At 44.9% G+C, this 26863-nt stretch overlaps 3 protein-coding genes across 3 annotated transcripts in view; 1 reads left to right on the forward strand and 2 right to left on the reverse strand.

Moving 5' to 3' along the window:
- Nucleotides 1–3045: 3045 nt before the first annotated feature.
- On the reverse strand, nucleotides 3046–9002 carry ATP5MJ (ATP synthase membrane subunit j). Its single transcript, XM_058567824.1, has 4 exons — nucleotides 8919–9002; nucleotides 4687–4810; nucleotides 3916–3939; nucleotides 3046–3222 (listed from the first exon to the last, which is right to left on the reverse strand). The coding sequence occupies exons 2-4, from the start codon at nucleotides 4808–4810 to the stop codon at nucleotides 3194–3196; spliced, it is 177 nt and encodes a 58-aa protein (XP_058423807.1). The 5' UTR covers nucleotides 8919–9002; the 3' UTR covers nucleotides 3046–3193.
- Nucleotides 9003–13260: 4258 nt separating this feature from the next.
- The window catches only part of TDRD9 (tudor domain containing 9), a 121271-nt gene continuing 107668 nt past the window's right edge, over nucleotides 13261–26863 (forward strand). The window contains exon 1 of the mRNA XM_058567826.1: nucleotides 13261–13496. Within this exon, the coding sequence (XP_058423809.1) occupies nucleotides 13294–13496 (203 nt within the window). The 5' untranslated portion in view covers nucleotides 13261–13293. The remainder of the gene's footprint in view (nucleotides 13497–26863) is intronic.
- On the reverse strand, nucleotides 23117–24331 carry RD3L (RD3 like). The gene is made up of 2 exons (XM_058567825.1): nucleotides 24033–24331; nucleotides 23117–23417 (listed from the first exon to the last, which is right to left on the reverse strand). Exons 1-2 carry the CDS (start codon nucleotides 24329–24331, stop codon nucleotides 23117–23119), a joined length of 600 nt encoding a protein of 199 aa, XP_058423808.1.

Below are 26863 nucleotides of genomic sequence, written 5' to 3' on the forward strand. Positions count from 1 at the left end.
TTGTGGTAATTAACAAATTAACCTAATAAAATGAACAACTTTGCTATCAATTAACATCCAGTCCATGTTCAAATTTCCCTAAATGTACCAGAAATGCCTTTTTGGAATGGTTTGTCTGAATAAAGATCTAAGTCAGAGTCAGCTGTTGAGCAGGTGCTGACTGCTGATGCCAGGTCCGACCTACGCATCGCCCACCTGGCGGCACCTGTACAGCACAGATGTCCCCTGCTGCAGGTGCTGTTAGCGCTGTTGTTATTTGTTCACAAGTCTGTTCTCTAGACTCTAAACTCTGGGAGGAAAGGGACTGTGTGCTAACATCTCCATAGCTTAACGCATGGGCCCTGCACAGGTGAAGACGCTACTGCGAGCCAGACCGCAGAACAGCAAGACCGGGTCCCGATTCTGAAGCAGACAATCGGATCATGAACCCTGGCTCTACCAGTTAACCAGCTTGTTCAGTAACCCGCTAGTTATCCTCTAATGCAAGCTCACTGTCCTGTCTGGGCCTCCACATCTTCGCCTGTGAAGTGGGTAACAGCAGGAGCTCACAGGGTGTTGTGTGGGTTCAGTAAGAGCAAGGCAGATGGACTGGGCCTGGCACTTCGGGGCTCAACTCCACTGAGGGCATGGGAACCACACCCTCTAGGGTCTCCGACTGGGGCGCACACACCCCTGGGGTATGCAGTGACAGGAAGAAACACGGCGACTCCTCCCAGGGTCTCCCTTGAGGCTGAGAGCACATTGTTTCAAGTTACATCTTCAGATGCCGACCGTGTTCTCTTCCCTTCGCCTTTCGGCTACTCCACGGTACTCTTTGAAAAGCACTGCACTGAGCAAGGATGGGGTGAATGTGTGGACTTTAGGACAGAAGCCTCCTTGGAGTTCCTCCTGGAAACTGCTGTTCCCTGCTGTGGGCGAGGCCGCGGGGCCTGCTTCTGCAGCATGCCTTTCATCCTGCCTGCTAACGCTCCTTTGAACAGGGGTCCCCTCTATCCCCCGGTGCCCAGCACGGTTCCAGGCAGTCACCACCTCACCTGCACTTGACGATCGTCTGGAAGCATGCACTGGCTCCACCTACAGGCCACCTCAGGCCACGACCTGCTTGCCCCCAAAAGCCGCGAGGAACTAGAATGTGCGAACAGCGAGTGGGCTCTGGCCTAGCGACGAAAGCCTGCTTTACACCCTGAAACACACCGCCTCCACTTAGGATTTTAGGGACAAGAAACCATTTTTAAGCCATGGCTGGTCCCTGACAAAATTTCCTGGGGGGTGGGGGGTCTGCCTTTGTGTATCAATCACTATCCAGACTGCCCCCTGCAGTAGGCGACCATCCAGACTGCTCTACCTTTCAGAGGACACGCTCCATCTTGTGTAAGTTCCCCTCATCCCACTCTGCACAAGGTGTGATATGAGCAACCGGTCCATGAGGGGCGACAAGCATCTTTTACAAATTATTTACCCAGATGATCCTAACTGAAGGAACCCATAGGTAGTAAGCGGATGTGTTCCTGGGGCCGGCACACCAGCCCCTCTATCCCCTTCAGGGGCTAGTTCCCTCGGTCCTCACCTTCTCTTTCTGGATGACAGCTCAGACTCCCAGAGTCCAAGCCCCAGCCCCAGCACTGGCGAGGTGACCTGTGGCCCACCACTGCCTCTTGGCTTCAGTTTCCGCCTCTGGAAAATGGAACTGTAGCTCCACCTCATCTGTTCTCAGGACTGAGTGTGATGAGTAGCGCAGCACAGAGCTGGCACCTGGGGCGCCCGACAGGCACGTGGGTGAACGCTGATGTAATGGACCTAAGGACCCTGGTGTGCCATTCTTTGGATCAGCGGTTTTCAAAGTGTGGTCCCTGAACATCAGCACACCCCGGCAACTTGTGAGAAATACAAGTTCTCAGGCTCCTTCCCAGATGGAATCAGAAACACCCGGCCCACTCGCCCTGAAAACAGCCCTCCAGGAGATTCTAACGGAGGCGCAAGCATGAGAAGAGATGGCCCAGAGGAATCATTTTTAAGATAGGGTCTTGCTGAACCACACCGCTGAGTCATCCTCAGGAGGCAGAACAGAACAAATGCTTAGAGAAAACGTGATTCCTGTGTCAGAACAGAGCCCTTCCCATCCTCCAGCTCCAATGCTGACTGCCACCGGGGCTGTGGAACGCTTTCATGCCAATTCCTCGTTCAGCCAACCAGGAGGTGGTGAGTGAGGCTGATGAGGCAAGTTTTATCCCCATTTTACAAGAAACCGAGGCTCTGAGACCCCACAATGGGCAGTCATTTGTTGGGCACTGACCATGGGCCAGACTCGACACTACATGCTGGAGACACACAAAAACAGGGATGGCCTCTGGTCTTAAAAGGAGAGAGACCAGGATCTGGGCTGTCATTTCTATTCCACAGCCAGACCCCCACTAACCTGCAGAGTACCAGATTTCAAACTGGACTCATTCCCACCCCACGCTTACTGCCTTAGAATCCTTTTTTTAAATGCACGTCTAGGGGTTTTGGTAATTGCTTTATATGGAGAAAAACATTATGCAGTATTCATTTGATATTAGCCAAACTAGCAGAACTATCAGTTGAGTTTTTATACTATGTACTTTGTCTTAAAAGTGACCTCCTGATAAAGGCTTCTCCCAGAGCTCATTTCACCTGGCATGTGATCGACTGCTGCCTTATTTCTGAAGCATTTCACAGTCTACGTAATGCTTTTCCAGACCTTCTGTTACTGATCTTCACAGTAACTCTAAGCTAGAACTAAACAGCAGCATCTCCATTTTCCAAACGAGCAAATGGAGGCTCAGAGGTCACAAGAGTAAGCAGCAGGATCACCTGTTTAACAAATGTTTATTGAACGTCAGCAGTGTGAGTGCCTAGATCTGATCCCCAACTCCTATGACAATCGAGATATTTATTCTTCGGTTCCTCAGGTTTCCTAAGGATGGACAGCTCAGTGAGACTTGGCTGCACCTGCTGTGCCACAGCGATCCACTCAGGGCACGACGGGCACACAGGGAGCGAGAGGAACCCCAGAGCAGGCAGCGGTGCATCTTACAGGTACATTTATTCACTCCACAAAGGAAATAGCACTTCTACAAGTGTACAGCCATGTCCCACATTCCCATCTAACACAGTTTGTTGAAACTGACAGACAGACTGACATTCCATCTGATGTGCACTCCAGGAAAGCTGGTTAATGATGACTAGGCGCAGGACTCGAAGCTTTTGAAAGAGAAGCACAATACAGAGACAATTTAGGAAGAAAGGAAGAAGGAGAATATAATTTTTTATGTAACTATTAACAAGTCAGAAAGTGCACAGGACAATCTCCAATACTATGAAGAAGTATAGAGAGTTACTCCTATATGGAACACCCAGTGTGTTGATGGGTTTGTCTATCAAAACGTGCACGCAGCAGCCCTCCTGCAGGGGCAGAGAGGAAGAAGCAGGTGAGTGTCTTGAGGCCTTGAGCAGCCCTGGGTTTCAGTAGGCCTCAAATAACTACCGTCTCACTGTCATTTGGGACACGGTGAAGAAATGTTTGGCAGTAGGGCCTAAGTTTACGTGGTGCTTTCTCTCAAAACACAGTTTACAGGGCAGCACCCTTGCACAGCTAACTTGTGCTTCCTCATCGGTGGCATCAGCTACCTCTGATTTTTCCATTACTCCAGGTAGTTTTACTTGGCCCAAGGGGGTGAGCAATGGTTTTTAACATTCAGACTATAGGAAAGAGAACTTCAGAATTCTTGTTTCCAGCAGGCATAGTAAACATCATGTTCTGAAGGATTCCCACTGCATCTTATACATTTACTGAACCCTTTGTCGGCTTCAATTCAGAACACGGATACACCTTGTCCTGGAAAGGAATGATGGTGGTTTTCCTTCCCCACCCATTTTAAGAAGCAAAAATCTTACCTTTCAAAGCTTTACTTCTTTTATCTAAAATAAAAGAAAAGAAAAATTGGTCATATCAATGCTTTACAAAAATGCCTTTTGTCAATTCCCTGTCGAAATCAACATTTGGCTGAAAGGTTGACAGGTCAGGCGAAGCTGTTACAGGAAGCTCTTGGAAAATAGGAGTTACTATAGCGTCTCATAGCCAAGAAGTGATACAATTTACCAAAACTGTCCTATGAACAGTAAACCGCCCTTCAGAATCTGCAGGGCTCTTACATCCTACCATATCCCAAACTCCAGTCTCAGTTCAAAGCTTTCTCCTTTCCTCCTCTTTGTAACCAATCGCTTGTCAATACATGACTGGGCCTCATCTCTGCCCCACTAAGGGCCAAATGATTACCTTGCCTCGACTTTTAGGAGGCAAATATTTCAAACATCCAGAACAGTGGAAAAGGTACACGAAAACACCATTATACCATGACACTCCTAATTATTTTAGCCTGCATCTCTTAAAACTAAGGACATCTCCTTATGCATTCAGAATACCACTGTCACACCTAAGAAAATTCACAATTCCCTGATATCAAGGTCTTGTTCAAATTTACCCAATAGTCCCCAAATGTCTCATAGCTGGCATGTACTCCCCACATTTTAACAAAGGACCACTGAGGGTTCTGATGTTCACTCCACTTAAGAAGCATAGTTCCTTTACAATATGAATTGTGATTCCTTTTGAAAATCATTTTCTTCCTGACATCTAATGGATCAAACATAATTATAGAAACTTACCAGCACTCCTGATTTTATAAACGATGAAGCCCATCAACCCCATTCCTGCCCAAATCTCCTGGTAAACTTGGGTATAGTAGGGCTTCATGGGGACCCAAACATTTTTAATAAGGCTTTGAAGCATCTGAAAAGGAATACAGTGATAAATATTAACACGACTATTGTCTTAAACCTAACTGGTAAGAGATCTCCATTTATTCATGAAGTTCAACCCTACTTCCCACAACTACCCCCACAACTGCTCTTATGCCAGACCTGCTCCCCGGAAGCCATTCCTACATCCGCATGGAAGCTGCTGCTCTCAGCAGCTCTTCAAGCTCCACTCACCCCTCAACGCCCTGACCGTGGCCACCTCTGTGCTCAGTCACCTCACTCCTCAAGCCCCAGAGCTCTCCCAGCCTGTGCCGTCCTGCACTGTCTTCAAATGTTCCCCCTCTCTGATGGCTGACCTCCACTAACACTATGCCCAAAATCACACACCACTTTTTTAACTTTTAAATTGAAAAACTGGTACGTCTGCATCGTCATATTAAGAACTGTTGGCATTCAAAGCTGAAATAGAGCATGGCCAAGGCAAGGTGATTTCCTTGTGGGACTAACACCCAGGCTTGGGCACATGCTGATCAGCTGTATCTCAGTCCTTTTTATTTTGTAATTTCAGCTTTACTGAGGTATAACTGACATATAAAATTGTAAGATATTTAAACGTCCATTGTGGTGGTGACTTGATATATGCATACATTGTGAAAGTATTTCCCCCATCTAGTTAATTAACACATCTATCACCTCACATCTTATTTTTTTTTTTTTTGGTGAGAACTTTAAATTCTATTCTCTTAGCAACTTTCAATGATACAATACAGCGTTTATAACAATAGTCACAATGTTTTACATGTATCTCAGTCTTTGAAGTCCATTGCTAAATACAAAGTAGATAGCATAAGGCGACATGGTCACTTCATAAGAGCTGCAATTACGACAAATTATTTAATGAATAAAAATATTTAACTAATTACTGGATTTGATTGGGAAAAGCCATCAAATTCTGAACTGACACAGCTCACTTTTATGTGCAGGTCTCAAAGTAATGCTTTTGATTACATTTATAATTTACTGCAGACTCTAAAATTAGATGCCCTCATTTTCATTTTAATAAGCTTTGTAACACCTGAAGTAGTCTATTAAACTACAGTCATCCAAATCACTGTCAGGAATAACTAGATCTAAGTACTTTCCATTTTACTTGAAAATGCTACTTTGGCTTCAATTGTAAGGCTGCCTCATGCCCTCCCCAGCAGAGCCTCATCTATTGTTCTTTTCACACTGCTACTTGGGCTACACAGAATTTTACTTCCGTTCAGTTTCTCTGGTCTCCCATTACTGAAACCTGGCTCGCGGATCACTATTCATTCAGCAAAGGCGAACCGTGCGTGTACTAGGTGCTGAGCGTTGTTTCAGGAGCTAGGATATCTGGGAGAAAAGTGTCCTCGTCAGAGGCAGCTTATGTGCCAAGACCCTGAGGTCAGAATGAGCTCGGAGAGCGGGGAAGAATGGGAAGAAGGCCACTGTGGCTGCCCAGACTCAAATCCTGGCCCTGCCATTTTCCAGCTAACGTAACTGCCTCAGTTCTCCCTTCTATGAAACAGGGATAAAAACAGTACCCACCTCAAACGGCTGTTAAGAAGATGAGGTAAGTTCCTCTGCATCAAGTATGCACAGGGTCTGCTGTCCTACATCGACTGCTGGGTACAGAAAACACCATGGCTGGACCATGGGAGGGAAGGTAGGCCAGCTCATTTAGGGCCTGGAGGCCACAGTAAAAAGTTCAGCTTTTATTCTAAGAATGTCATGCAAATTTAACAGCTTCATGAAGTGCTTTGCATTCTTATTTCCTGCACTACTCCCCAACCCCTAGAAGGTGGGATGGGTACTTGGAGGAAGTTGCCTGAGATCACACAGCTGGATTTGAGTCACCCAGGCCCCTGCTCCAAGGCCTGGCTTCCAGCTCTTCTCAGGAGAGAACTTACTCAGGCTGAGGCACGGTCCTGAAGGCTAGCAAGCCCCCCGAGTGTGACCCTGAAGGATGCAGCTGTGTCTTCCTCCTGGAACCTCTTGTAGACACGTCTGCCCTCACACTTCCTGTCCTCAGACTATCCCAGGATGCTCTGCCAGGGCACAAGTTTCCAAGAAACCAACAGGCCTGCCTTGAGAAGGTGCCTGAGAGGACCAAACAGGACCCAGAGGAGGCCTGTGGAAGCCCCAGATGGGAAAAGTTCAGAGGCACTGAGTGCCTCCTCCCCTCCCTGCACCCAGCAATGTCTGGGGAGGAAGGTGGTCCAGACGACCAACAGGGCTGGAAGCCTGATTTGGGGGAATCAGAATTGGCCACCCCAAAATGTGTCTTTTTGGCTCGATTATTCTTAAGAACAGAAGACCCTGAAAGAAACTTTGACCTCCTCCCTCAACTGCCTAAAAGATTTAAAATAGAAGGGCCTGTTCCAGGAAGGAGCTAATACCACAAGATCACTGTAATGTAATGTAAAATGTGTCTCTCAGGTCACATCGTCTATAGTTGGCCCCTTTGCATTCCCCTCTCCATGTAAATTGCCTTCCTCCCCCTTGAAGTCCCAAAACACTACCCCAACACCCTCCTTTGTCTTTAGCTAAAAATGGTATTTAAGGCGGTGACCTCAGCCGTTCTGGCGCGTTGCTCAGTTTTCCTGGGTTTCTCCCATGTATACACATTATAAAGTTTCGTTCGATTTTCTCCTGTTATTCTGTCTCATGTCAATTTAATTTGTAGATCGGCCAGAAGGACCTAGATGGGTAGAGGAATTCTCTTCCTCCCCTACACTGGGAATCCTGGGTTCCAACAGCAGCTCTGCCTGTTCTGCCCTTAACCGTGGGCAAGTCTCGAAGCTGTCGTTTCAGAGGTTTCCCTTTCTGTGAAACAAGGGTGCCTCCACCTGCCTCACGGGGCTCTCCATGGGATTCAAGGAGGAAACATAAAGGACCCAGCCTGGTGCCTGAGGTGGAGTAAGAAGTCAGTAAATGATCACATCAACAGCAGAAAGAACGCTACAAATATCCAGCTGATGGCCATAGTACTGACCTACTGGGATTCTAAGAGGGAGGATCTAAGAAGATGCCCTCACTCAGTGAGGTCAGGTATGGGCATCAGAGCAAGGCCAGAGGAAGATCTAGAGGGAAAAGAGCAGAGTCAACAGGGAGGGTGCAGAGAAGCTAACAAGGGGCTCAAGACACTTCAGTTATCTTGATATTTTGCTCAGGGCGCCAGTGCCCCACCTGTTTCCTCACCTAAAAGGATCCTGGACTGCTACACAGTGTCTTGAAGATACCCTTTTTCCCTCGACTTTCCTTTGCGCCAAGGTTGCCATATTTGGCTGGACAAGTGACATGTTCCCAATATTTAGTAAATTCCCCCTACTTCTTCCACCTGAGTTCCCTCTGTCCAGCCACATTTCCCAGCTCTCTGTGTGGGGTTTATAGCCCCCGTTCCTTCAAAGGCCCATCCTATCAAAAGTCAAATGGGTGCCCACTGTTTCCGTGTAAGTCTGCAAAGGTTTTGGCACAATACATTAACAGCAAACTATTACCTGCCCTTACACTGGATATAGGGAACGCTCCAGTAGGGGATTCGCAGGCGTAGCTCCATACAAGCGCAGTCATGCCCTCTGATCCCGTTTCCCCTCTTCCAAGCCCTTGCCATACGCACAGCATAACTTGGAGAACAAGCGTGTTGCAAGGGAACTTGAGGTACAAAGCACATCAAGTACTAAGCGTGGGGGGAGAATTCTTGGTTTGGACTCTGGCTCCATCAGTAACTGGCCGCGAAACCTCGGTCAGGAGGCTGAGCTTCACAGCCAAAGCAGCCCCTCATCAGAGAACAATGGTGCAGGAGCGTTGAGACGCGCTAACGCAAAGCAGAAAGGCTAACGCGGCCTAGGCGTGACTTCCCACTTCCCACTGATAGCTGATCCCTGGACCGCCTCCCTTCACAGTTCGGGGACGCGGCAGAAAGACACGCGGGGGAGGGGTCGGACCCAAGGTCAGTAGGGAGCACTGAAGGGCCGGGGAGGCTCCCGCCCGCCGCCGGCTACCCTCGCGGGGGCCAAGCTCGCCCCCGGCCCCCGCCGCCCGCCGCCCCAGCCCCCAGCGTCCCGGCTGCCCCGCGCTGCGCAGCTGGCCCTGGCCCGGGCCCTCGCACTCACCTCGGCGCACGACTGCCGGCTCACGCCACCCCAGTCCGCACGGCCAACTACTCGGGAAGGTCACCGAGTGCGCAGGCGCCGCGCAGGGCCTGCCGGGAAGGCGAAAGGAGCGGCGGCGCCCCAAGACCAGCGCGCCTCCCGGACCACGCTTGCGCACCACAGCGCCCCTAGCGGCCTCCCCGGTGATGGCCGTGTGGAGGCCGGCCGGCGAGGCGAGGCGGGCGGAGTGCCGGGGGAGGGGGCGTGGGGGGGTGTGTCATAATACCGTAACTAATCGTCCGGATTTGTCCGGGACGCGGGAGTTTCAGCGCTGAAACCTGAAGGTCCTGGACAAAGCGGACGAGTTGGTCAACCTGAAAAAGGGACCGTCTTTACTTGCCATGTTACAGACTGAGAAGTCGAGTCTCCCGTCTCTGTGCTTTTCTTGCCGTTTCTCTTTGATTTAACTTTTCGCTCTGCATATTTTTATCCATCTATTCTATGCATAGTAATTCTACTCAATAGACAATATAAAGACTTCCATAGGAGCTCCAGACACTGGACCTAAGACACAGACTTTAAAAATAACCATGCTTACTATGTGCAAGGAAATAAAAAATAAGACTCATTTCAGCAGAAAACTGGAAATTGTAAAAAAACGAAACAAAAAACCACTTAGCCGATTTGAAAAACAGCTAAATAGAAATTGGATGGGTTTAGCAGCAGATTAGACAGTTGAAGAATAACTGAATTGGAAGATAGGTTAGAAGAAGCACAGAGAGACAAAAGAGATGAGAGAGAGGATACAGCAAGAAAGTCCATCATATGTGTAATGGGAGGCTTAGAAGGAAATGAGAGAGAGATGGGGCAGAAATATTAGAAGAGATAATGGCTGACTGAGAATTTTCCAAAAGTGATGGAAAAAAATCACACCAAAGATTCAAAAAGCCTTATAGAAACCAAGCAAGCAGATAAAGGAAAATACACCAACACCTTGAAACCTCATAATAAAGCCATGGAAAACTAACGACAAATAGAAAATCTTGACATAACTGCCAATCTAGAAATCTATGCATACAGAAATTAGCCTTCAGTAAAGAAGGTGAAATAAAGACATTTCAGATAACCTAAGACTGAGAGAATAATTACCAGCAGATCTACAGTTAAAAAAAATTCAGCGTTCATTATTCAGGCAGAAAGAAAGTGAGCTCAGGTGGAAGGAGGGGGCATGCCAGAAGGAAGAGCACCAAATATGGTCCTGTTCGGAAGGGAAAAAAGCTTAGGATCAAATGAAGCTGTAGGCACAACTTGAAAAGCTTGCCATTTTAGGGTAGTGCTTCTCAAAGTGTGGTTTGTGGGTTTGCAAGGCCCGCTGGGGCTCAAAACTATTTTCATAATAATGGTAAGATGTTATTTATCTTTTTCACTAGAATTCTCTCACAGGTGTACAGTGGAGTTTTCCAGAGGCTGACTTGTGATGTCACAACAGAATGAATATAGAAACAGATATGAGAATCTAGCTGCCTTCCATGAAGGCAGACGTTAAGAGATCTGCGAAAATGTAAAAGTGTCACTCATTTCACACGCAAAAATTTGGGAGAGTAAACATAGTAACTTTTCATAAAAATATTCTCTTTAACATCAAATGGTTTTATTATTGTTATTTTAAAATGAATTCATAAGTAAACAAAATATGTCTCAGTAGTAATCCCTAATAAAGTAGATATAACCCACACAAACAAAAGCTCTTTAGGGTCTCCAATAATTTTTAAGAGTGTAAAGGGGCCCTGAGATAAGGACTGGGTTTGAGAACCACTGTCTTAGAAAAAGAATGTTTCAGACTTATAACGAGTTAGAAAACTGCTGAGGACAATAGCAAGCATTTAGGAAAAACTTAAGAGCATCATTATAAGCTATTTCAGGACAAAGCTTTTAAACTTCAAACACAACTTGAGATCAACAGAATTTTAATGTCTTCAGTTGCAAATCCAAAATACCCTATGAAAAACACATCTTCAAAGAAAACAAAATGTTTAAAGAAAGGGCCACCACAGCAGATTTACGCAAAGTGCAGAATACTGCATTTTGTGGGAGAGAGGGTCAGCGAAGACAAGAAGGTACTTTGTGCATGGCTTCTCCTGCTTTATCAAGAGTGCTGCTTAAAGGCATCAACATCATTTTTAATTGCTCTCAGCTGTTTGCTTTCTCTTTGGCTCTGTAGCTCAAGCTGCTCTGGGAATGCAAATATGCAAAATCTCCACCAAGGCCCATGAGGCCTTCGGTGGCCTTCCCACATGCTCTGGCCTAGATGTTTACAAGCCTATTAAGAACTGTCAAGCTGTCTCTTCAAACAGGAATGCAGGATGAGCTGGCCCAAGTGAGCATGGAGCATCAGGAGCTACTGAATCACATGAAGGGGGGCAAAGCCATTCAGTGACACAGAATGTTATCTAACGTTTTGTCAGGAAAATGGCAATTAGTGAGAACAAATTTCAAAACTGAAAAAGCATCAAGACAGTGTCCTCAAACTACAGTTAAAAACTCAAAACTCAAGAGGACTGAGAGAGATAGTAACCCCAAAGGATCAAAGAACATAGAAAAAGCCCTCCAGAAAATATGTGCAGGAGAGGAACCATCTTCAGAAAAAGAGCAACTTCCACCTAAACACATATTTATTGTGACATCAACAAAGGATGATAGCATGTGGGAACAGTAACGTATCAGGAAACACAAACATGAGTTCCAGAGTTGTGTGAAGTGGTTTCAATATATTTTGTGAAATTAAGAACACGTGCTAGTGTTCACATGATGTATGAAGTTGCAACATTTTCCAATCAATGCTCAATGACATACTAAGAATCTCAATGACTGTATGATTACATTTTTTGTTATTTATTGAAAAAAAGGTTCTTTTTCCCTGCCAAAAAATGTGTGTGTGAGGGGCACTTTTTGGAGGCTGCAGTATTTGGAAAAGTCAGAATATGAGGCCCAGAGCTCATAATATAAATCACTGGTGTGGACAAGATTTGGACCTGGGACACCCGGCTCAGTACCCCACTGGGCTCATTTTTTTCTGAGACACCAATAGTTCAACCCCCACCTGGTCTGATTTCTGCTTGCACTGTTCTCAAGCTGACCTCTTATTTGCCACCCTCTGGGCATTTTCCAGTCCTTAACTGGTTGGACTTCACACCGTTGGTCACTGACACGCTCCTGATGCCCTCTTTGCGTTCTTTCACACCGCTCTTTCCAGGGAGCCCACACTGTACCAGACGCTGCACTGGGCACTGCGGGCATGATGGTGGGTGAGCAGCCATGTCACTCTTCTGATTCTCCCTGTCACCTGCCTTCCTTTGTATACCTTGCTGAATTGTTTCCCTCCGTCCTTTCTTTCAGGCTGTTTCCTAGGGTTCTGTCCTCCACCTTCACTCTTCTAGAGCTTGGCCTGGACCATTTCAGTCGCTCTCAGGGTTTGAACCACCATCCATTTGCTGATGACCTCTAAATCTGCACCTCTAGCCGCCTGTTTCTGTCTAGCCGTGTGCAGGATACTGCACCCGAGATGAAGGTTTAGGAAGGAGGAAGACGAATTCAGTTTAGTTTTCTGTTCTCGCAGAACCTCTCCAGGCCCTCAACTCAGGCATTAGGGCCGCTTGCACCTGCAGACCACCTTCCCGTGACTCCCTCCGAGTCCTCCTTCACTGGGCTGCTTATCCTGCAGGTGTCCACTCAGGTGCGATTTTCTCCAAGAAGCCTTCCCTGACGTTCTGGCTCTTCTCCCCCAAATTAGGTGCAAGGTGTCCCAGTCCAGCAGCCAGTCGTTTACCCCGCCAATACAAACTCAAATCCCTCTTCTCATCTGCCTTCCATCTCCCACTCTGAGGGCCGTCACCACTACCCCAGCTGCCCTGCACTGCACCGGGCACACAGCAGGTGCTCTGTAAATGTCTGTCCCTTGTCGACTGAAGCACCAGGCCTCAGATGTAGTAGCGCTCAGAAGAGCGTCGAGAGACTCGAAGCTGTACTCTTGCACATCCGGGTACACTGATGCCCTGGCCTTGACCCCAGAGAGCCGGGAGCTCTGAGGGTCTCATTTCGTTGACCAGGGATGGGGGATAGAGCTCAGGCTCTGCCCACGACAGCACGACCACCACAGACACACCTCGCCACAACGGTGGCGCAGCCCGCGCTCCCAGCAGGCCTAGCGCGGAGGGGCGGGGCCGGCGGTACGACGCCAGGCTGCGCGGGCCGGTGGGGCGCTCTGATTGGAGGGCCTGGGCCGGGACAGGGCGGGGCCACAGGCACGCAGTCGCACGTCACGCCGTCGCGTTCCCGCCGTCGCCTGTTCCCGCCGCTTCGAGGGCGGTTGAGGCGGCGCCGACGCAGGGCTGAGAACATGCTGCGCAAACTGACTGTCGACCAGATCAACGACTGGTTCACCATCGGCAAGACCGTGGCCAATGTGGAGCTGCTGGGCTCGCCGCCCGCCTTCCCAGCCGAGGCGGCCAGGGACGAGGCGCAGCGCCGGGACGCGGCACCCGGTGCGCGCCCTGCCGTCCCGGCCCCGGCTCAGGCCCAGGCCCAGGCCCAGCGGGCAGCGTCCGGGAGGTAGGAGGCGGAGGCGAGGGCGAGGCCGGGGGCAGGTGCGGGGCTTGGGCCATGAGGACTGGGCCACCCTGCGGTCCCAGCCCCGGCTCAGGCCCAGTCCCAGTGGGCGGCGTGCGGGAGGTGGGAGGCCGGGGCGAGGCCGGGGGCAGGTGCGGGGCCTGGGCCATGAGGATTGGGCCACCCTGCGGTCCCGGCCCCGGCTCAGGCCCAGGACCAGCGGGCGGCGTCTGGGAGGTAGGAGGCGGGGGCGAGGGCGAGGCCGGGGGCAGGTGCGGGGCTTGGGCCATGAGGATTGGGCCACCCTGCGGTCCCGGTCCCGGCAGGCTCAGGCCCAGGCCCAGACCCCGGCTCAGGCTCAGGCCTAGGCCCAGCGGGCGGCGTCTGGGAGGTAGGAGGTGGGGGCGAGGCCGGGAGCAGGTGCGGGGCCTGGGCCGCCCTGAGGCCCCGCGTGACATCCCTGGTTGCGGCCGCTTTGGGGATGCCCCGCCGTCCCCAAGCCGTGACCACCAAATGAGCCCCATCTGGTGACCTGGACCAGTTAACTTCTCCCTGTCAGGAGCGGAGCCACTCTAGAGCTTGATTCCGTTTTTAAGTTTTTTATTAATAGATTTTAGAGCAGAGTTAAGTTTACAGAAAAATTGAGCAGAAAGTATCGAGTCCCATGTACCTCCCCCCCCCACCCGTTTCTCCTACTGTCAATACCTCGCTTTAGTGTAGTATTCTTCTTACAACTGATGAACCCATATGGCTGCATTATTAACTGAAGTCCGTGGTTGAGACGAGAGTTCATTCTTGGTGTTGTACCGTCTGTGGGTTTGGACAAATGTGTAATGACCTGTATCCACCATTAGTATCACACAGAGTAGTTTCACTGCCCTAAAAGTACTCTGTGTTCTGCCTCTTCATCTGTTTCTTCCCCAAACCTCCTGGCACCTACTGATCTTTTTATCTCTATAGTTTTGCGTTTTCCAGAATGCGGTTAAGGTTCCTCCATGTCTTTTCAGGGCTTGATAACTCATTTCTTTTTAGTGCTGAATACTATTCCAGTGTCAGGGCTTGATAACTCATTTCTTTTTAATGCTGAATACTATTCCAGTGTTTGGGTATACCATGTTCTATTTGTCCATTGACTTACTGAAGGATATCTTGCTGGCTTCCAAGTTTTGGCAATTATGAATAAAGCTGTTGTAAACATTCCTGTACAGGTTTTTGTGGGGTCGAAAGTTTCCAACTCCTTTGAGTAGATACCCAGGAGGACGAAGGCTGGACCTTTGTTCACTTTTCTTAGTGTTTCTCCTGCCACTATTCTTTGTCTTAAGTAGCTGCTGTCAGTTAATCTGTTCACATGATTTGGTGGAAATGAAAAGGGGAGAGGACGCATTTTGTTTTTAGGAGACCTAGATCTGATGAGTAGAAACACCTGCTGCCTCTTTACAGCAGGCCCCTGTGGAAGTACCCCCAACCTGGAGTATCTCCATCACTGCTTGGTCCCCCTCCCCCCACGTTCAACACCCTTTACATTCGAGAGGGCGGCTTTTGATTTTTAATTTTTTAAAGTTACCCTTGTTTGTTGGCCCCATCTGATCTAGTGGATAGGCTCAGAGTATGGGTCAAATTTTCTTGGGCTATTTCTAGCCTTTGTAGCGTCAAGTGCAACTTGGGATCTTTGGTAAATTTGTTTCTTGGAGGCAGGGAAGGGACAAAGAGACCCTTGTGTAGCTTCAGAGTGGCTGTTTTGTTCGTGTTTTTGCACACTGTTTCCTTGAATTACGCTGGTGAATGATGCCGTGGCCACCTCCCCTCCTTACCTTCTTGCTCCCTAGACTTAACGGGCAGAACAGTATTGCTTTTAAATAACTCATTGTGGTATTGGAAGTAAATTTTTATTGACCTTGTCAGAAACGAAAAGTATAGATTTAAATGTCTTTTTAACTACTAAGGACCAGTTTTTAAAATTTCCAGTCCTTCATGGACTGAGACTTTTGTAAAATCAATAAAAATGAATTTTCAGAGTAATGAAATGAAAAAAGACAAAATACAAGCCTCATTTTTAAAATTATTACAATCAACATATGCAAAATTTCTTTGTAAAATTGCCGTAAACATTTCAACTTCTGTACTTAACTAGTGGCAGGCAAACAATGTTGACGTTTGCCTATCTGTGAGTCTGTGATTAGTAATTCTTTTGGAAGTGCCTTCCTGGGCCCTTAACACCTGCATATCTAATGTCAGAGGTTCTAGCATGTAGTAGGCACTCAGTTAAATACAGTCATGCCCCACATAACGATGTTTTGGTCAACGACAGACCACATATATGATGGTGGTCCCATAAGATTAGTACCACATAGCCTAGGTGTGTAGTAGGCTATACCATCCAGGTTTGTGTAAGTATACTCTGTGATGTTCGCACAAGGACAAAATTGCCTGGCAAAGCATTTCTCAGAATATATCCCCATCGTTATGAGATGCATGACTGTTTTGCTATGTAATTTAATCCATGAAACAACCGTTTGAGGTTAATGGCATTATCTTGATTTCATAGATGAGGAAACAGACTTGGGTGGTAAAGTGACTTGCCCAATTTCCTGTAATAAATGGTCACGGTAGGTAGAATGACCCCACCCCCCCAAGATGGCCACTGGAACCTTTGAATATATTACGTTATGTGGCGAAACGGATTTTGCAGATGTAATTAAGGTTACAGATCCTAAAATAGGGAAATTACCTGGATTATCTAATCTATTAACATGAGCCCTTAAAAGTAGAGATCTTCTCTGACTGGAGTCAGGGATTTGAAACATGAGAGGGACTTGATAGGTCATTGTTAGAGGGGGCCACATGGAAAGCATGAGAGGGAATGTGGACAGCTAAGAGCAAAGATTGGATCCCGGCTGACAGCCAGCAAGGAAATGGGGACTTCAGTCCTACAACTTCAAGGAACTGAATTTGGCCAACAACCTAAATGAGCTTCTGGCAGCTCTACCAACACCTTGATTTTGGCCTTGTGGAGACCTAAGCAGAGGACCCAGTTGAGTCCATCTGGACTTCTGATTTAAAGAAACTGTGAGATAACAAATTTGTGTTGTTTTAAACTGGTAAACTTGTAATTTGCTGTGGCAGCAACAGGAAACTAATACAGTGGTAGAGCTGGATTCAGATTTAGAGTGAGCTGACTGTGAAGCGGTCTCAACCACAGTGCCCGGCACACAGCAGAGCCTCAGATACTTGTTAAATGATGTCTTTCCTGTAAAGGAGAGTTTTGGGTGGGGTTTTGAGGTTGGTGAGAAAACATTTGGCATAGGGGAAGGCAGGCTTTATAAGCATAGGATATAACCTAGTGAAAACGTATTTGGGAGGGACAGTCAGTCAGGTGGTAAGATGAGCTTGCATTGAGTCACTGGAATCCAGTCTGTGAGAATGTTGTTAAATTGGCCTAATGAGTCGCATGAGTAGTGACCACCTGCGTTAAAAAAAGAAGAGAGAGAGAAAATACCAGACTGTATCATGGGTAGTTCAGATAAGAATTCTGTGTGATGGACATGTGTTTGTGTGTTGAGTACAGGATCATAGGGTGAGTTTCTTTATGGAAAAAAGCACTGCTTGAGTTCCTGTTGTGAGAAGCTGGAGAGTACAGTCGTCCCTCAGGATCCACAGGTTCTGCAGCCTCGGATCTTGTAAACATAGCGGGATTCACGGTTAGTTGAATCTGTGGATGCAGAAGCTGCGGATACAGAGGGCCCACTGTGTGGGGAGTTGGGAGGGATCGGTGAAGTGTGTGAGTAGTTGAATGGTTTATAAATTGTATTTTCAATGATATTATGGATTTCTTCCTTTCTTGTTTTCCGTGAGGTATTGTTTGATTGTGGAGAATGCTTTCCTTTATCTTTACATTCCTGTTTCTTCACCTTAGCATATGATAAAGAAAAAGTTAGTGGCTGTTAGGCCATTTTGAGCAGTTTCCTTCAGTGAAGGTTTCCTTTGGAATGCCATCCTCTGATTGTGGCTGGGAGCCTTGTAGTGCTCCTACTGTCCTCTGCCCAGTGTTTCTTTGAGCTTCAGCGTGGACTTTCCTCTGTCTTCACAGCTCATGTGAACTGGCTCCTGACGGTCTTGCTTAGTTCTCATTTTTGTGTCTTTGATTCTCCAACACCTGACAGTGTACTTTGTCCCAGAGAAACTTCACACAGAAAGCTTTCAGACAGCCATTGTCTGCTGGCACTTTACCCAGTACCTTTCTTCTGAGTCTCCCTTTTCCTTCGTGGTGAGTTGTTCTGTAAGGAGAATGCCTACTGTGTTGGGCGTTGTGTCAGGTGACATGGGCAGTACAAGCGGTCTCAGTCCTCGGACAGACGGGAAGTCCCATTTTATAGCTGAAGGAATCAGGGATCAGATAAGTTGAGAAACTTACGCCAGTCTACATATCTACCTATTAGGTTGTAAAATGGATGTGTTTGACTACAAAGCGTATTAGTTTTTCCTTGTTGCCTTTCAGTATTTTGGCGCTGGCTAGATGTTAGTGTATGCTTGTGTTACCCTCCAAGGATTCCTATTTTCTATTCACCCACAAAGTCCATGTTTTTTATTTTTATTAGGTTATTTTCCCATTAATTAAAGTATTTGTGTATCTCTTCTATGTCTACTACATGCAGCTGGAGTAGAGTGATTAAGAGGGGGATAGTAGATGAGGTCAGGGAGGTAACAGGGAGCTGGATCAAGAGTTCTCTCTTACAGCTTACTGAGAACTCTGCTGCTTTGTCTGAGGCAGCTGGGGAGCCATTGGAGGGCACTTTTGGGTTTTGAGCAGAGCTGTGATATGATGTGACTTCTGGCTCTAACAGGATCACTGCTGCATTGCATGGATTGAAGGGGGCCCAGGGCAGAAACAGGGAGATCAGGGAAGAGTCTACTGATAACATCTGTGATACCAAATTTATGTGTCACCTTGGTTGCACCATAGTGTCCAGATATTTGATCAAACATTATTCTGGATGTTTCTGTGAAGGTATTTTTTTGGATGAGATTAACATTTAAATTGGTGGATTGTGAGTAAAGCAGATTGCCCTCCATAATGTGGGTGGGCCTAATGCAATCAGTTGAAGAATAGAACAAAGACCAGCCTCCCCTGAGCAAGAAGGAATTCTGCCTGCTGACTGCCTTTAGACTTGGACTGCAACTCTTCCCTGGGTCTCCACCTGCTGGCCTACTCTGCAGACTTTGGATTTGCATCTCTATAATTGCATGAGCTAATTCCTTAAAGTTAATCTCTCTTTCTCTCTCTGTACACATCCTGTTGGTTCTGTTTCTCTGGAGAACCGTTACTAATACATCATGCACGCAAGAGGTAGGACAGTGGCTTAGACCAGGATGGTAGTAGTGGAGTGGTAAGCAGTGGTGCAATTCAGGATATATTTCTAAGATAGAGTCAAGGACTTTGTAGCTGGATCAGATATGGAATATGAGCGGGAAAGCAATCGTGGATGACACCGGAGTTTCTGGCTGAGCAACTGGAAGGTGTTACCATCAACTGAGAAAGGCAAGACTGCAGGAAGAACTGGTTTGTGAGGGAATACCACAAGTTTGGTTTTGAACATGTTAACTATGAAATTTCTGTGAGACAGCAGTAACTGTAGGCAGTCTGGAGTTGAGGAAAGAAGTCTGGCTGGAGCCTAAATGTTTGGGAATTTAAGGCTTTGAGACCAGTGAAAGGAGATCACCAGACTCTGGGTGATAGATCCTAGTGGGTGGGGGCAGAGCTCTCTGGGTCCAAGGACCCAGGCCTGCAGCACTTGGACGTTTAGGGGTTGATAAGGTGGAATGAGCAAAGGAGACTGACAAGGGACAGCTAGAAGGGTTAGAGGAAAACCCAGCACTGGCTTTAAGTAGCCAGCCCACTTTAAGTAAAGCACTGTTTGCGTAGTGTCCTGTATGTCATCTTTTAGTACTTGTGTGGAGTTGTTTTGTGTTGTTTTCCCCACATAGGAACTGCTTGAGGGTATTCAGATTTATTATCACAGAATTTCCACCTCTTAGTGCAGCACCTGGCATGTAGTAGGAACTCAGATGGTTGTGTGTATGAATGAACTGCCTTAGTAGGCTCCATTATTGAGAGCTTACAATGTGCCGGGTCCTTATTCTGGAAACGAGAGTTGCTTCCTTATCCACTCCTGCCTTGATTGAATCGTAAAATCTGCCTTATTCCTCTGACCATGGCTGATTTCCCTATGTGTCAGTGTATACAGTCAATCCAATAGAAATCAGAATATCCTCACATCTGTACCATAAAATATTTCCAGAAGAGTGTATCTCACTGTTTATACTATCACCACCCTGGACTAAATAAACCACCTTCATCTCTTGCCTGGATTACCACAGAAGCCTTCTATTTTTAATCTCCTGGCTTCTCATCCTTGTCCCCAATAATTTATTCTAGCACCTAGAAGAATACCTGGTGTGAGAGGTAGATGCTCAGTTAATATTTGTTGAGTGAACAAATTCTTGAGTAAAGATTCACACCTAAGGTTCTTTGAGCACACGTGCGACTTTTGTGGGATAGATTGCTGTTAGAACGAAATGTAGACTGTCGTGGCTTACGGAGCGTTCCTCCATCTGGCACCTGACTAATCTGCTGCTCTCTTATGCTGTACTCTGGTCACATTGGCATTTTTCCGGTGTCTTGAAGATACCAAACTCATTTTCCCCTTGGGGCTTCCACATCTACTCTTTCTTCTGCTTGGAGTGCCTGCCCTCTTCTCCACTCCCTCTGCCCTATTTCTTCCCGTGACAGGCTCCTTTCTTTGTTTTGGGGCCCTGTGCAAATGCTTACTCCTTAGAGAAGTTTCCTGTGACCTCCATGGCTGCAGAAGTCTTCCTGCCACCTTCTTTCCCAGTCTCTCTAGTCTATTTCAACTTTTTTTCCTCCTCTAAAGCACTGTCACATGCCCCAAGTTTTATTTGTTGGGTGATGTTTTTGGCATCTCCACCATCTGGAAGGGACCAGAATATTCTGAGGCTTGTAGAATTGGTAGTGTTGTCATTAACTGAGATAGAAAACGCCAGTTGAAGTGTTTGAAGAGTTCAATGCTTTTAGTTTGCGTGTGTGTGTTGATTCCTTTCTTGATTTTTATTTATCCTTTTACAAAACAGACCTCTGTGACTTTGGTTTTGAGTATGTTGATTTTAAGTTGCTTGTGGGCATTGAAGAGGGGGTGTCAGGTAGGCTGTTGGCTTTCTGCATTTGGAGCTCAGAGGGTAAGTTGGGGCTGGAGGCAGTGCAGGGGCCTGACAGACTGATGTGAATCCCAGCTCTGCTGTTTACTGTCTTTGTGATGTTGGGCAAGGCATTGAACAGGTCTCAGGCTATTTGCTCATCTGTCAAATGGGAATAATATCACCTACTTGGAAGGTTAGGATTAAGTGAGTATATACATACAGTGCTTAGCACAGTGCTGGGATGTAGAAGAATGACTTTCATATTATTAAATGGTTTGGGCTGGTGAATAATGCTAACTTTTGAGAGCTTACGATGTGTCAGGTATGCAGAATACTTTTACATGGATTAGTATATTTAATCTTTACTCTTTCCTAGCTGAAGCGTTTAGCTACTGTGCCAATACTGCTTTCTCTTTATACAGCATAGCTGAAGCTTTCCTAGTAGTCCTCTCCTCCGTCTGCATCCCCCCTTTTATTTTTAACCCTCATTCCTTTACCAACCGTAGGTACTATAAACAGCCCATGTATAGAAGTGTGTATCTCCTAATATTCAGGAAGTTATTTGTGTCAGAAGTTCCATTTGATTTGTAGAGTAGATTTTCTAGAAACAATTATAGTTTTAAGTTACATACACCAGTACTGTCCCAGGAAACATGGTTATAGGTTATTGCCGAAAACAAAGTGAGAGGTAGAACTCAGAAGGAATACCAAAACTCTGTATTTTTCCACTCCCTTTCAAGTCTGGTTGTAGAATTGATTAACTGCATTCTGGGTGACTTAGAGTGGCATAGGATTCATTTTCATCCTGGACTAGTGGAATGACATAGCTGTCTATAGCTTCTTGAGTCACTGAAAACTTTTTGATAGGAGTTTTATTTAAAAAAATTATCTTCCATCTGAACCGGGAGGATGGCCCTCTCTTGAAAGTGCTGCGGGCTGAGTCATTTCTTTTGTTCAGTAGCTATTTGAGGTGCCTTGGAGGAAGAATGAAATGTTTTGGGTTTCTTCATGGTGTATGTTTCCTGATATACATGGTGAGGTTGCCAGTTCTAGTGCTGGATTTCATAGACAAACTCTAAGTTCTGTTTAAAACAAAATTTTGTTCTCACCATTAAGGCAATAATATTGAAATTCTTGTTTGCTACTTTTTATACTCACTGAACAATAAGCAATTATGTACTTTTGGGGACATTTATCTCTCCCACAAATAGTTTCCCTCTAAGAAATCTTACAGTGATTGAAGAAGCCCATAGATAGTTATGTCATGAAAACTGAACAAAAAGGGAACAGGAATGAGAGAGATTTTTATTTTAGATCCACTTAGGGCTGTGTTAACATTTACCTTGTCTTATTAAACCCTGGTCAGATTGACACCATTTATTACATGGTTAGGATTTAAGACCAAATTGAGGCCAATTCAGAATGGGGTAGAAGTTGGCCAAGAGAGCAGGGAAAAATGAGTGAGAAGGTTTTTTTTTTGGACTGTATACTTAGTTCCAATCTTGAATTTCTTTTTTCTTTTTACATGAAGAAAAGAAACCAAAAAATCTCCAAATATAAAGTTATAGACATTAGATTCCTTGGACTTACCTTTAAGAATGGTAAAGATTCTAGCACTTTATCATAAAAATAAATCTGACTAATGAATAGTTTCCTACTTTAATGAAATTATGAAATGTTGAATTTTATATATTAAATATTTTGCTATTTTAAATGAACATAGTATCGGTTTAAATTATGTGTCTGCCCCGGTTTTTTTTTTTTTTTTGAGTAGTAGCTACTAATGTTAAACCAGTCCATTTCTTTTTACTGATATAATATAGAGCTGTGTTTTTTATACTTTGCCTTATTTTTGATTGAGATTAAAAATGAATCTGAGTGTTGGGATGAAACACAACTTTATTTTCAAACTGTACATTATTTCCTCCTTTGCTGCTGTCTTCCCCTTCCCACACTGAGATTGACTGATCCGGAGACGATTCATGTTATGTTGTAAAGATAAGATTCACATTAATCATTTGTTTTATTTTATAATTAGCTTCCTTTTAGAATAAAAGTCAAGGTTAATGTCTAAATTTCACACAGAATTTGTCAAATTTCATATTAAATAAAATACCTTAGTTCCTGTGAGATGTGTTTGAGGTATAAGAAAATACTTCAAACATTTTTTTCAAAATATTTACAAAAAATTTTAGTTAAAAGCATACTCTTCAATGAAAACATTGCATTTTTAGAGTGGTTAAAAAAGGAACACTATTTAAAACATAGGCTATATCCATGAGAATTCTAACTTCTGAACTTGCGACAGAGAGAAACATGAAGTCACATCACTTTTTCTTATTCTTAATATGAAGAGTTCTGATACTAAGATGGTCATAAAAATTCCTCTGGTTATAAGTAACTTAACTTGATGGGTAATAGTATGGTAGGTTCCATATTGTGTGTGAGAATGTTGGGAACCTGTTCTTTGTGTTTTTGTCTACGTAACTTGAAATGGTGGGTATTTCCTCTTTGTCTGGACTCTTGGGGCTTTCACCTGGGTTCGGAGAACGAGCCGGGCAGTCTGTGGTCCGAGACTCTTCCAGGTCCTCTTGCTGCGCGCCACCTCTGTCAGTACTACTTAGGAAGTCTTTCAGAACTTGCTTGAAGATGTAGACTATTTCCCATGGCAGTACATCATTTTCTGCCAAAACTTCTCGAAATCTAAAGGAAAAGCAGTAATGAGTATTCAATTCAGCAAATTTCTTTTGTCATATCCTTTTATCTCCAAAGTACAGCTTACAAAATGGAATCATATAGTAGTTAACCACCTTGTGAGTAATCTGCACATTGCTTTAAAGTTATGCTTCTAATAAAGAACTTCTGAATGTGGTTTAAAAACATTTCCTAGCCAGTAAGATATCAACAGATATTTTTGTCCAGCCTTTCCTTAGGGATTTTGGTTGCTGGGTATTTGATACATATGGTTAAAGAATTCGGGGGCCGGCCAGGTGGCATAGCGGTTAAGTTCCTGCACTCAGCTTTGGCGGGCCCGGGGTTCCTGGGTTCGGATCCCAGGTGCGGACAGATGCACCACTTGTGAAGCCGTGCTGTGGCGGCGTCCCATATAAAGTGGAGGAAGATGGGCACGGATGTTAGCCCAGGGCCAATCTTCCTCAGCAAAAGGAGGAGGATTGGCAACAGATGTTAGCTCAGGGCTAATCTTCCTCAAAAAAAAAATTTTTTTTGTATGGTAGAATACAATTTCCCGTTTAAATGTATGAGGAGCTTAGACTTGACAGTAGCAAATATCATAAGGAGAGAACATAGTATTTTTACCTGCTGAGAATGGTTCCGGTTTGACAAGGCTGAACTTGTGAGCAAAGAACTTCAAGTTGTCTTTGTTCAGTAGCTGGGATGGTTGTGTGTGGATTCTGATAGTTTCTCAGCCAGTTGTAATCCACACTTGTTTTTTTCACTTTTTGTTCATTTTCAATCTCTTGTATTAATCTCTCTCGCTCCTTTAGATGCCATTTTAATTCTCGAAGCAGAGTCTTTGTTACTACATCTGAGTCAGGGTACTGTGTGGGTTTGTAGGAATTGTATTTTGGCCATTTCATCCAGCCGAAAAGTGGCATTTTTAGCCTATGGAAACATTCTCACTTGTTTATTTGCATAAAATGTTATGGTTCTGATGAGCAAATATTTGTTTCTTTACAATAATTTTGTCAAAAAAGTGCATGAATTTTTCACTGGTTAGATATACTAGGTCAAAATAAGATTAGAACATGGATTAAAGTCTTTTAATTTCTAACTAGGTCAATGCCAAAAACCAAGCTTTGAAGATACTAAATAGCTAAGCAGAAATGAAATAATACAAAGTCAGAGATAATCTACAGACTGAACATTTTCTGAAAATAACACTAACACTTGCTATTAAAAGTTCTTAGGAGGCTTTAAAATATTAACATATAGGAAAGTGCTATCTACAAACATACTTTTGACTGTGGTTTTGTACAGAAAAGGTTTAAAGCATACCTGTTAAGTGGATGGATCCGATGTGGTGATGTTGCTCAAGAGTTTACTTGAATTGGTGCTGAAGCTGTTTTTTACTCAGGCGTATCTTGTTCTCCTGGATGTGTTCCCTGTTGAAGGAATGAGCCTCCTTATTTATCCACTGAAACTGTGTTTGAAATAAATAACTTTCTGTGTTAGGAATGAGGTTGTGATGTCTTCATTTGGAGAGACTGCTCATTAATTCACCTTGTAAGTAAGCTAGAAGAAATGACAAAAATAACTTACTGTTTAATCTTCACAAATTATATAATGGTCTGACTTTTGAATGTAGCTCCATCTATTTGAAAAAGATGCCGGCAGCTACGAATTCCGGTCCTAAATGCATTTAGACGTATCTTTGGTAATGAAATGAAGCACGGTTGTCTGAAGCACCACAGATGCGCTCCCAGCTAAAGCGAAGACTGTCGCATGATGTGATGCTCTGCTGTGCATAGCTGTGGGTCACAGTTTAGTGCTGTATTTTTATGCCTGTAGAGCTCTAAAAATAACACGTTGCTTTTATTCTTCAGCTTAACTTTCAGGCCGTTTAGAAGCCAGGTCACTGTCCCCTCTAATGAAAGCAGGAAAAACAGATCACGTTTGACTATTTGCAAAATATACATTCTGAGAAGGCTCATTATAATTGAGCAAAATAGACAAAGAATGCAGATATCAGTTGTGTGTGAAATATTTAGTAAATGTTACATTTTGTACTCATTTTGTTTTTCTAAGTAGTAGTTAAATTTTTATAGTTAAGCAAGTTGTAATGCTAGAGGACGTTATATACGCTTAAGTAGATAACTTTAAAATATACTTTATAATCTTTTTAAAAAGATGGTAATAAGGCAATAAGAGATTAAGGTCCGGAAAAAATAGAGATGTAAGAACATACAAAGTTCAAAACAAAATCTTATAATTCATTAGAAAATCATTTTAGTGTTTTCTTTTGGAGCTGAAGGTGAAACATTTACGTGCACTATTTGGGCAAGTACTGCTGTGTGATGGTCCTTTCTGTGCTAATTTTCTGTTCACATTTCACATGTTGTGTCTTCTGCTCAACTGCAGACGGGTCTTTACTCTTTACTTCTGTGTTAAATGACTATATAGTGGCTTTTCTTTTTACTGTATAATATTTCTTTCTTCTGTTACTTTTTCCTTCAAATGAACCATGATGAATAGACATCGTTTACATCAGACCTGCATGTCATGCATGATAAAGAGTGATGTGTGTGGTCATCCTACAGCTCCTGTTACTTATACATTAGAAAAAGCCAGGCGTCAGGATTCATCATCTTCAACTAGAAGGTTTTCACGTTACATTGTAGTTAGTGCTATGAAAAGGAAAGGAGTAATGTTTATCATGACAGAACCATCCTCCCAGATTTTCTATTCAAGTTATGATGAATCCTGCCGCTTCTTCTTTTGAATAACCTTCTTGATATTGCTTTAACTTTTTTACTTTTTGCCTCTGAAATGGTAACAAAAATATCAGAAATACATTGGATACGGAACATAAACGAAATTTCTGTTCAAGCCCCCTGCAGTCTTGCATTATCCCTTCCTGCCCGGCTTTCTCTCTTGCTCTCCCCCAGAGTCTCTTCTGTTTCAGCCAGGCCTGACTGCCCCGATGCTGCCACGCTCCTCTGACCTTCAGCTTTGGTCACACTGACTCTGTCTTCTGAGGAGCTTATTTTCTGTCTTTTCCGTGTACACATTGTAATTTTCTTTTTCAGAGCCCAACTAATTTTTAAACTCCAAGTAATTTTTTTCTTCTGTCTGAGGGAGAACGTCACCTTTTTTTCTTTGGTCCTACTGTTCCTTTGAACTCTGGTTTTATTTATGTTTCATGGTAAACTTATGGAGAGATTGCTCTGTGTTCTTGTTCTCTCTTCTTTCTTCCTGTTTTCTGATCTTTTCCGATTAGATTCTGCTTTGTCTTCCACTGTAATTGCTGGCTTTCAGTCACTCAGCAGATGTTTATTGACTGTGCCGTGGCCTGGAGGCTGGTTAGGGCCTGGGGATGCAGCAGTGAACAGGACAGACTTAGTCTCTGCCCTCCTGGAGCCTGCCTTCTAGTGGGAAGACAAATACGAGTACACGAGTCATCCAGTAAG

The sequence above is a fragment of the Diceros bicornis genome, chromosome 24 (assembly GCF_020826845.1).
Source record: "Diceros bicornis minor isolate mBicDic1 chromosome 24, mDicBic1.mat.cur, whole genome shotgun sequence".
NCBI lineage: Eukaryota > Metazoa > Chordata > Mammalia > Perissodactyla > Rhinocerotidae > Diceros > Diceros bicornis.

Bases quoted from the DNA above. Each gene is read 5' to 3' on its own strand.
- RD3L (XM_058567825.1), bottom strand. From the start codon at position 24,331: ATGCCACTTTTCGGCTGGATGAAATGGCCAAAATACAATTCCTACAAA. The intron at 23,418-24,032 runs GTAAAAATACTA...CTTTTCCTTTAG, and splicing joins ACCGGAACCATTCTCAGCAG to ATTTCGAGAAGTTTTGGCAG.
- ATP5MJ (XM_058567824.1), bottom strand. From the start codon at position 4,810: ATGCTTCAAAGCCTTATTAAAAATGTTTGGGTCCCCATGAAGCCCTAC. The intron at 3,940-4,686 runs GTAAGTTTCTAT...CTTTTATTTTAG, and splicing joins TTATAAAATCAGGAGTGCTG to ATAAAAGAAGTAAAGCTTTG. The intron at 3,223-3,915 runs GTAAGATTTTTG...CTCTTTCAAAAG, and splicing joins AAGAAGTAAAGCTTTGAAAG to CTTCGAGTCCTGCGCCTAGT.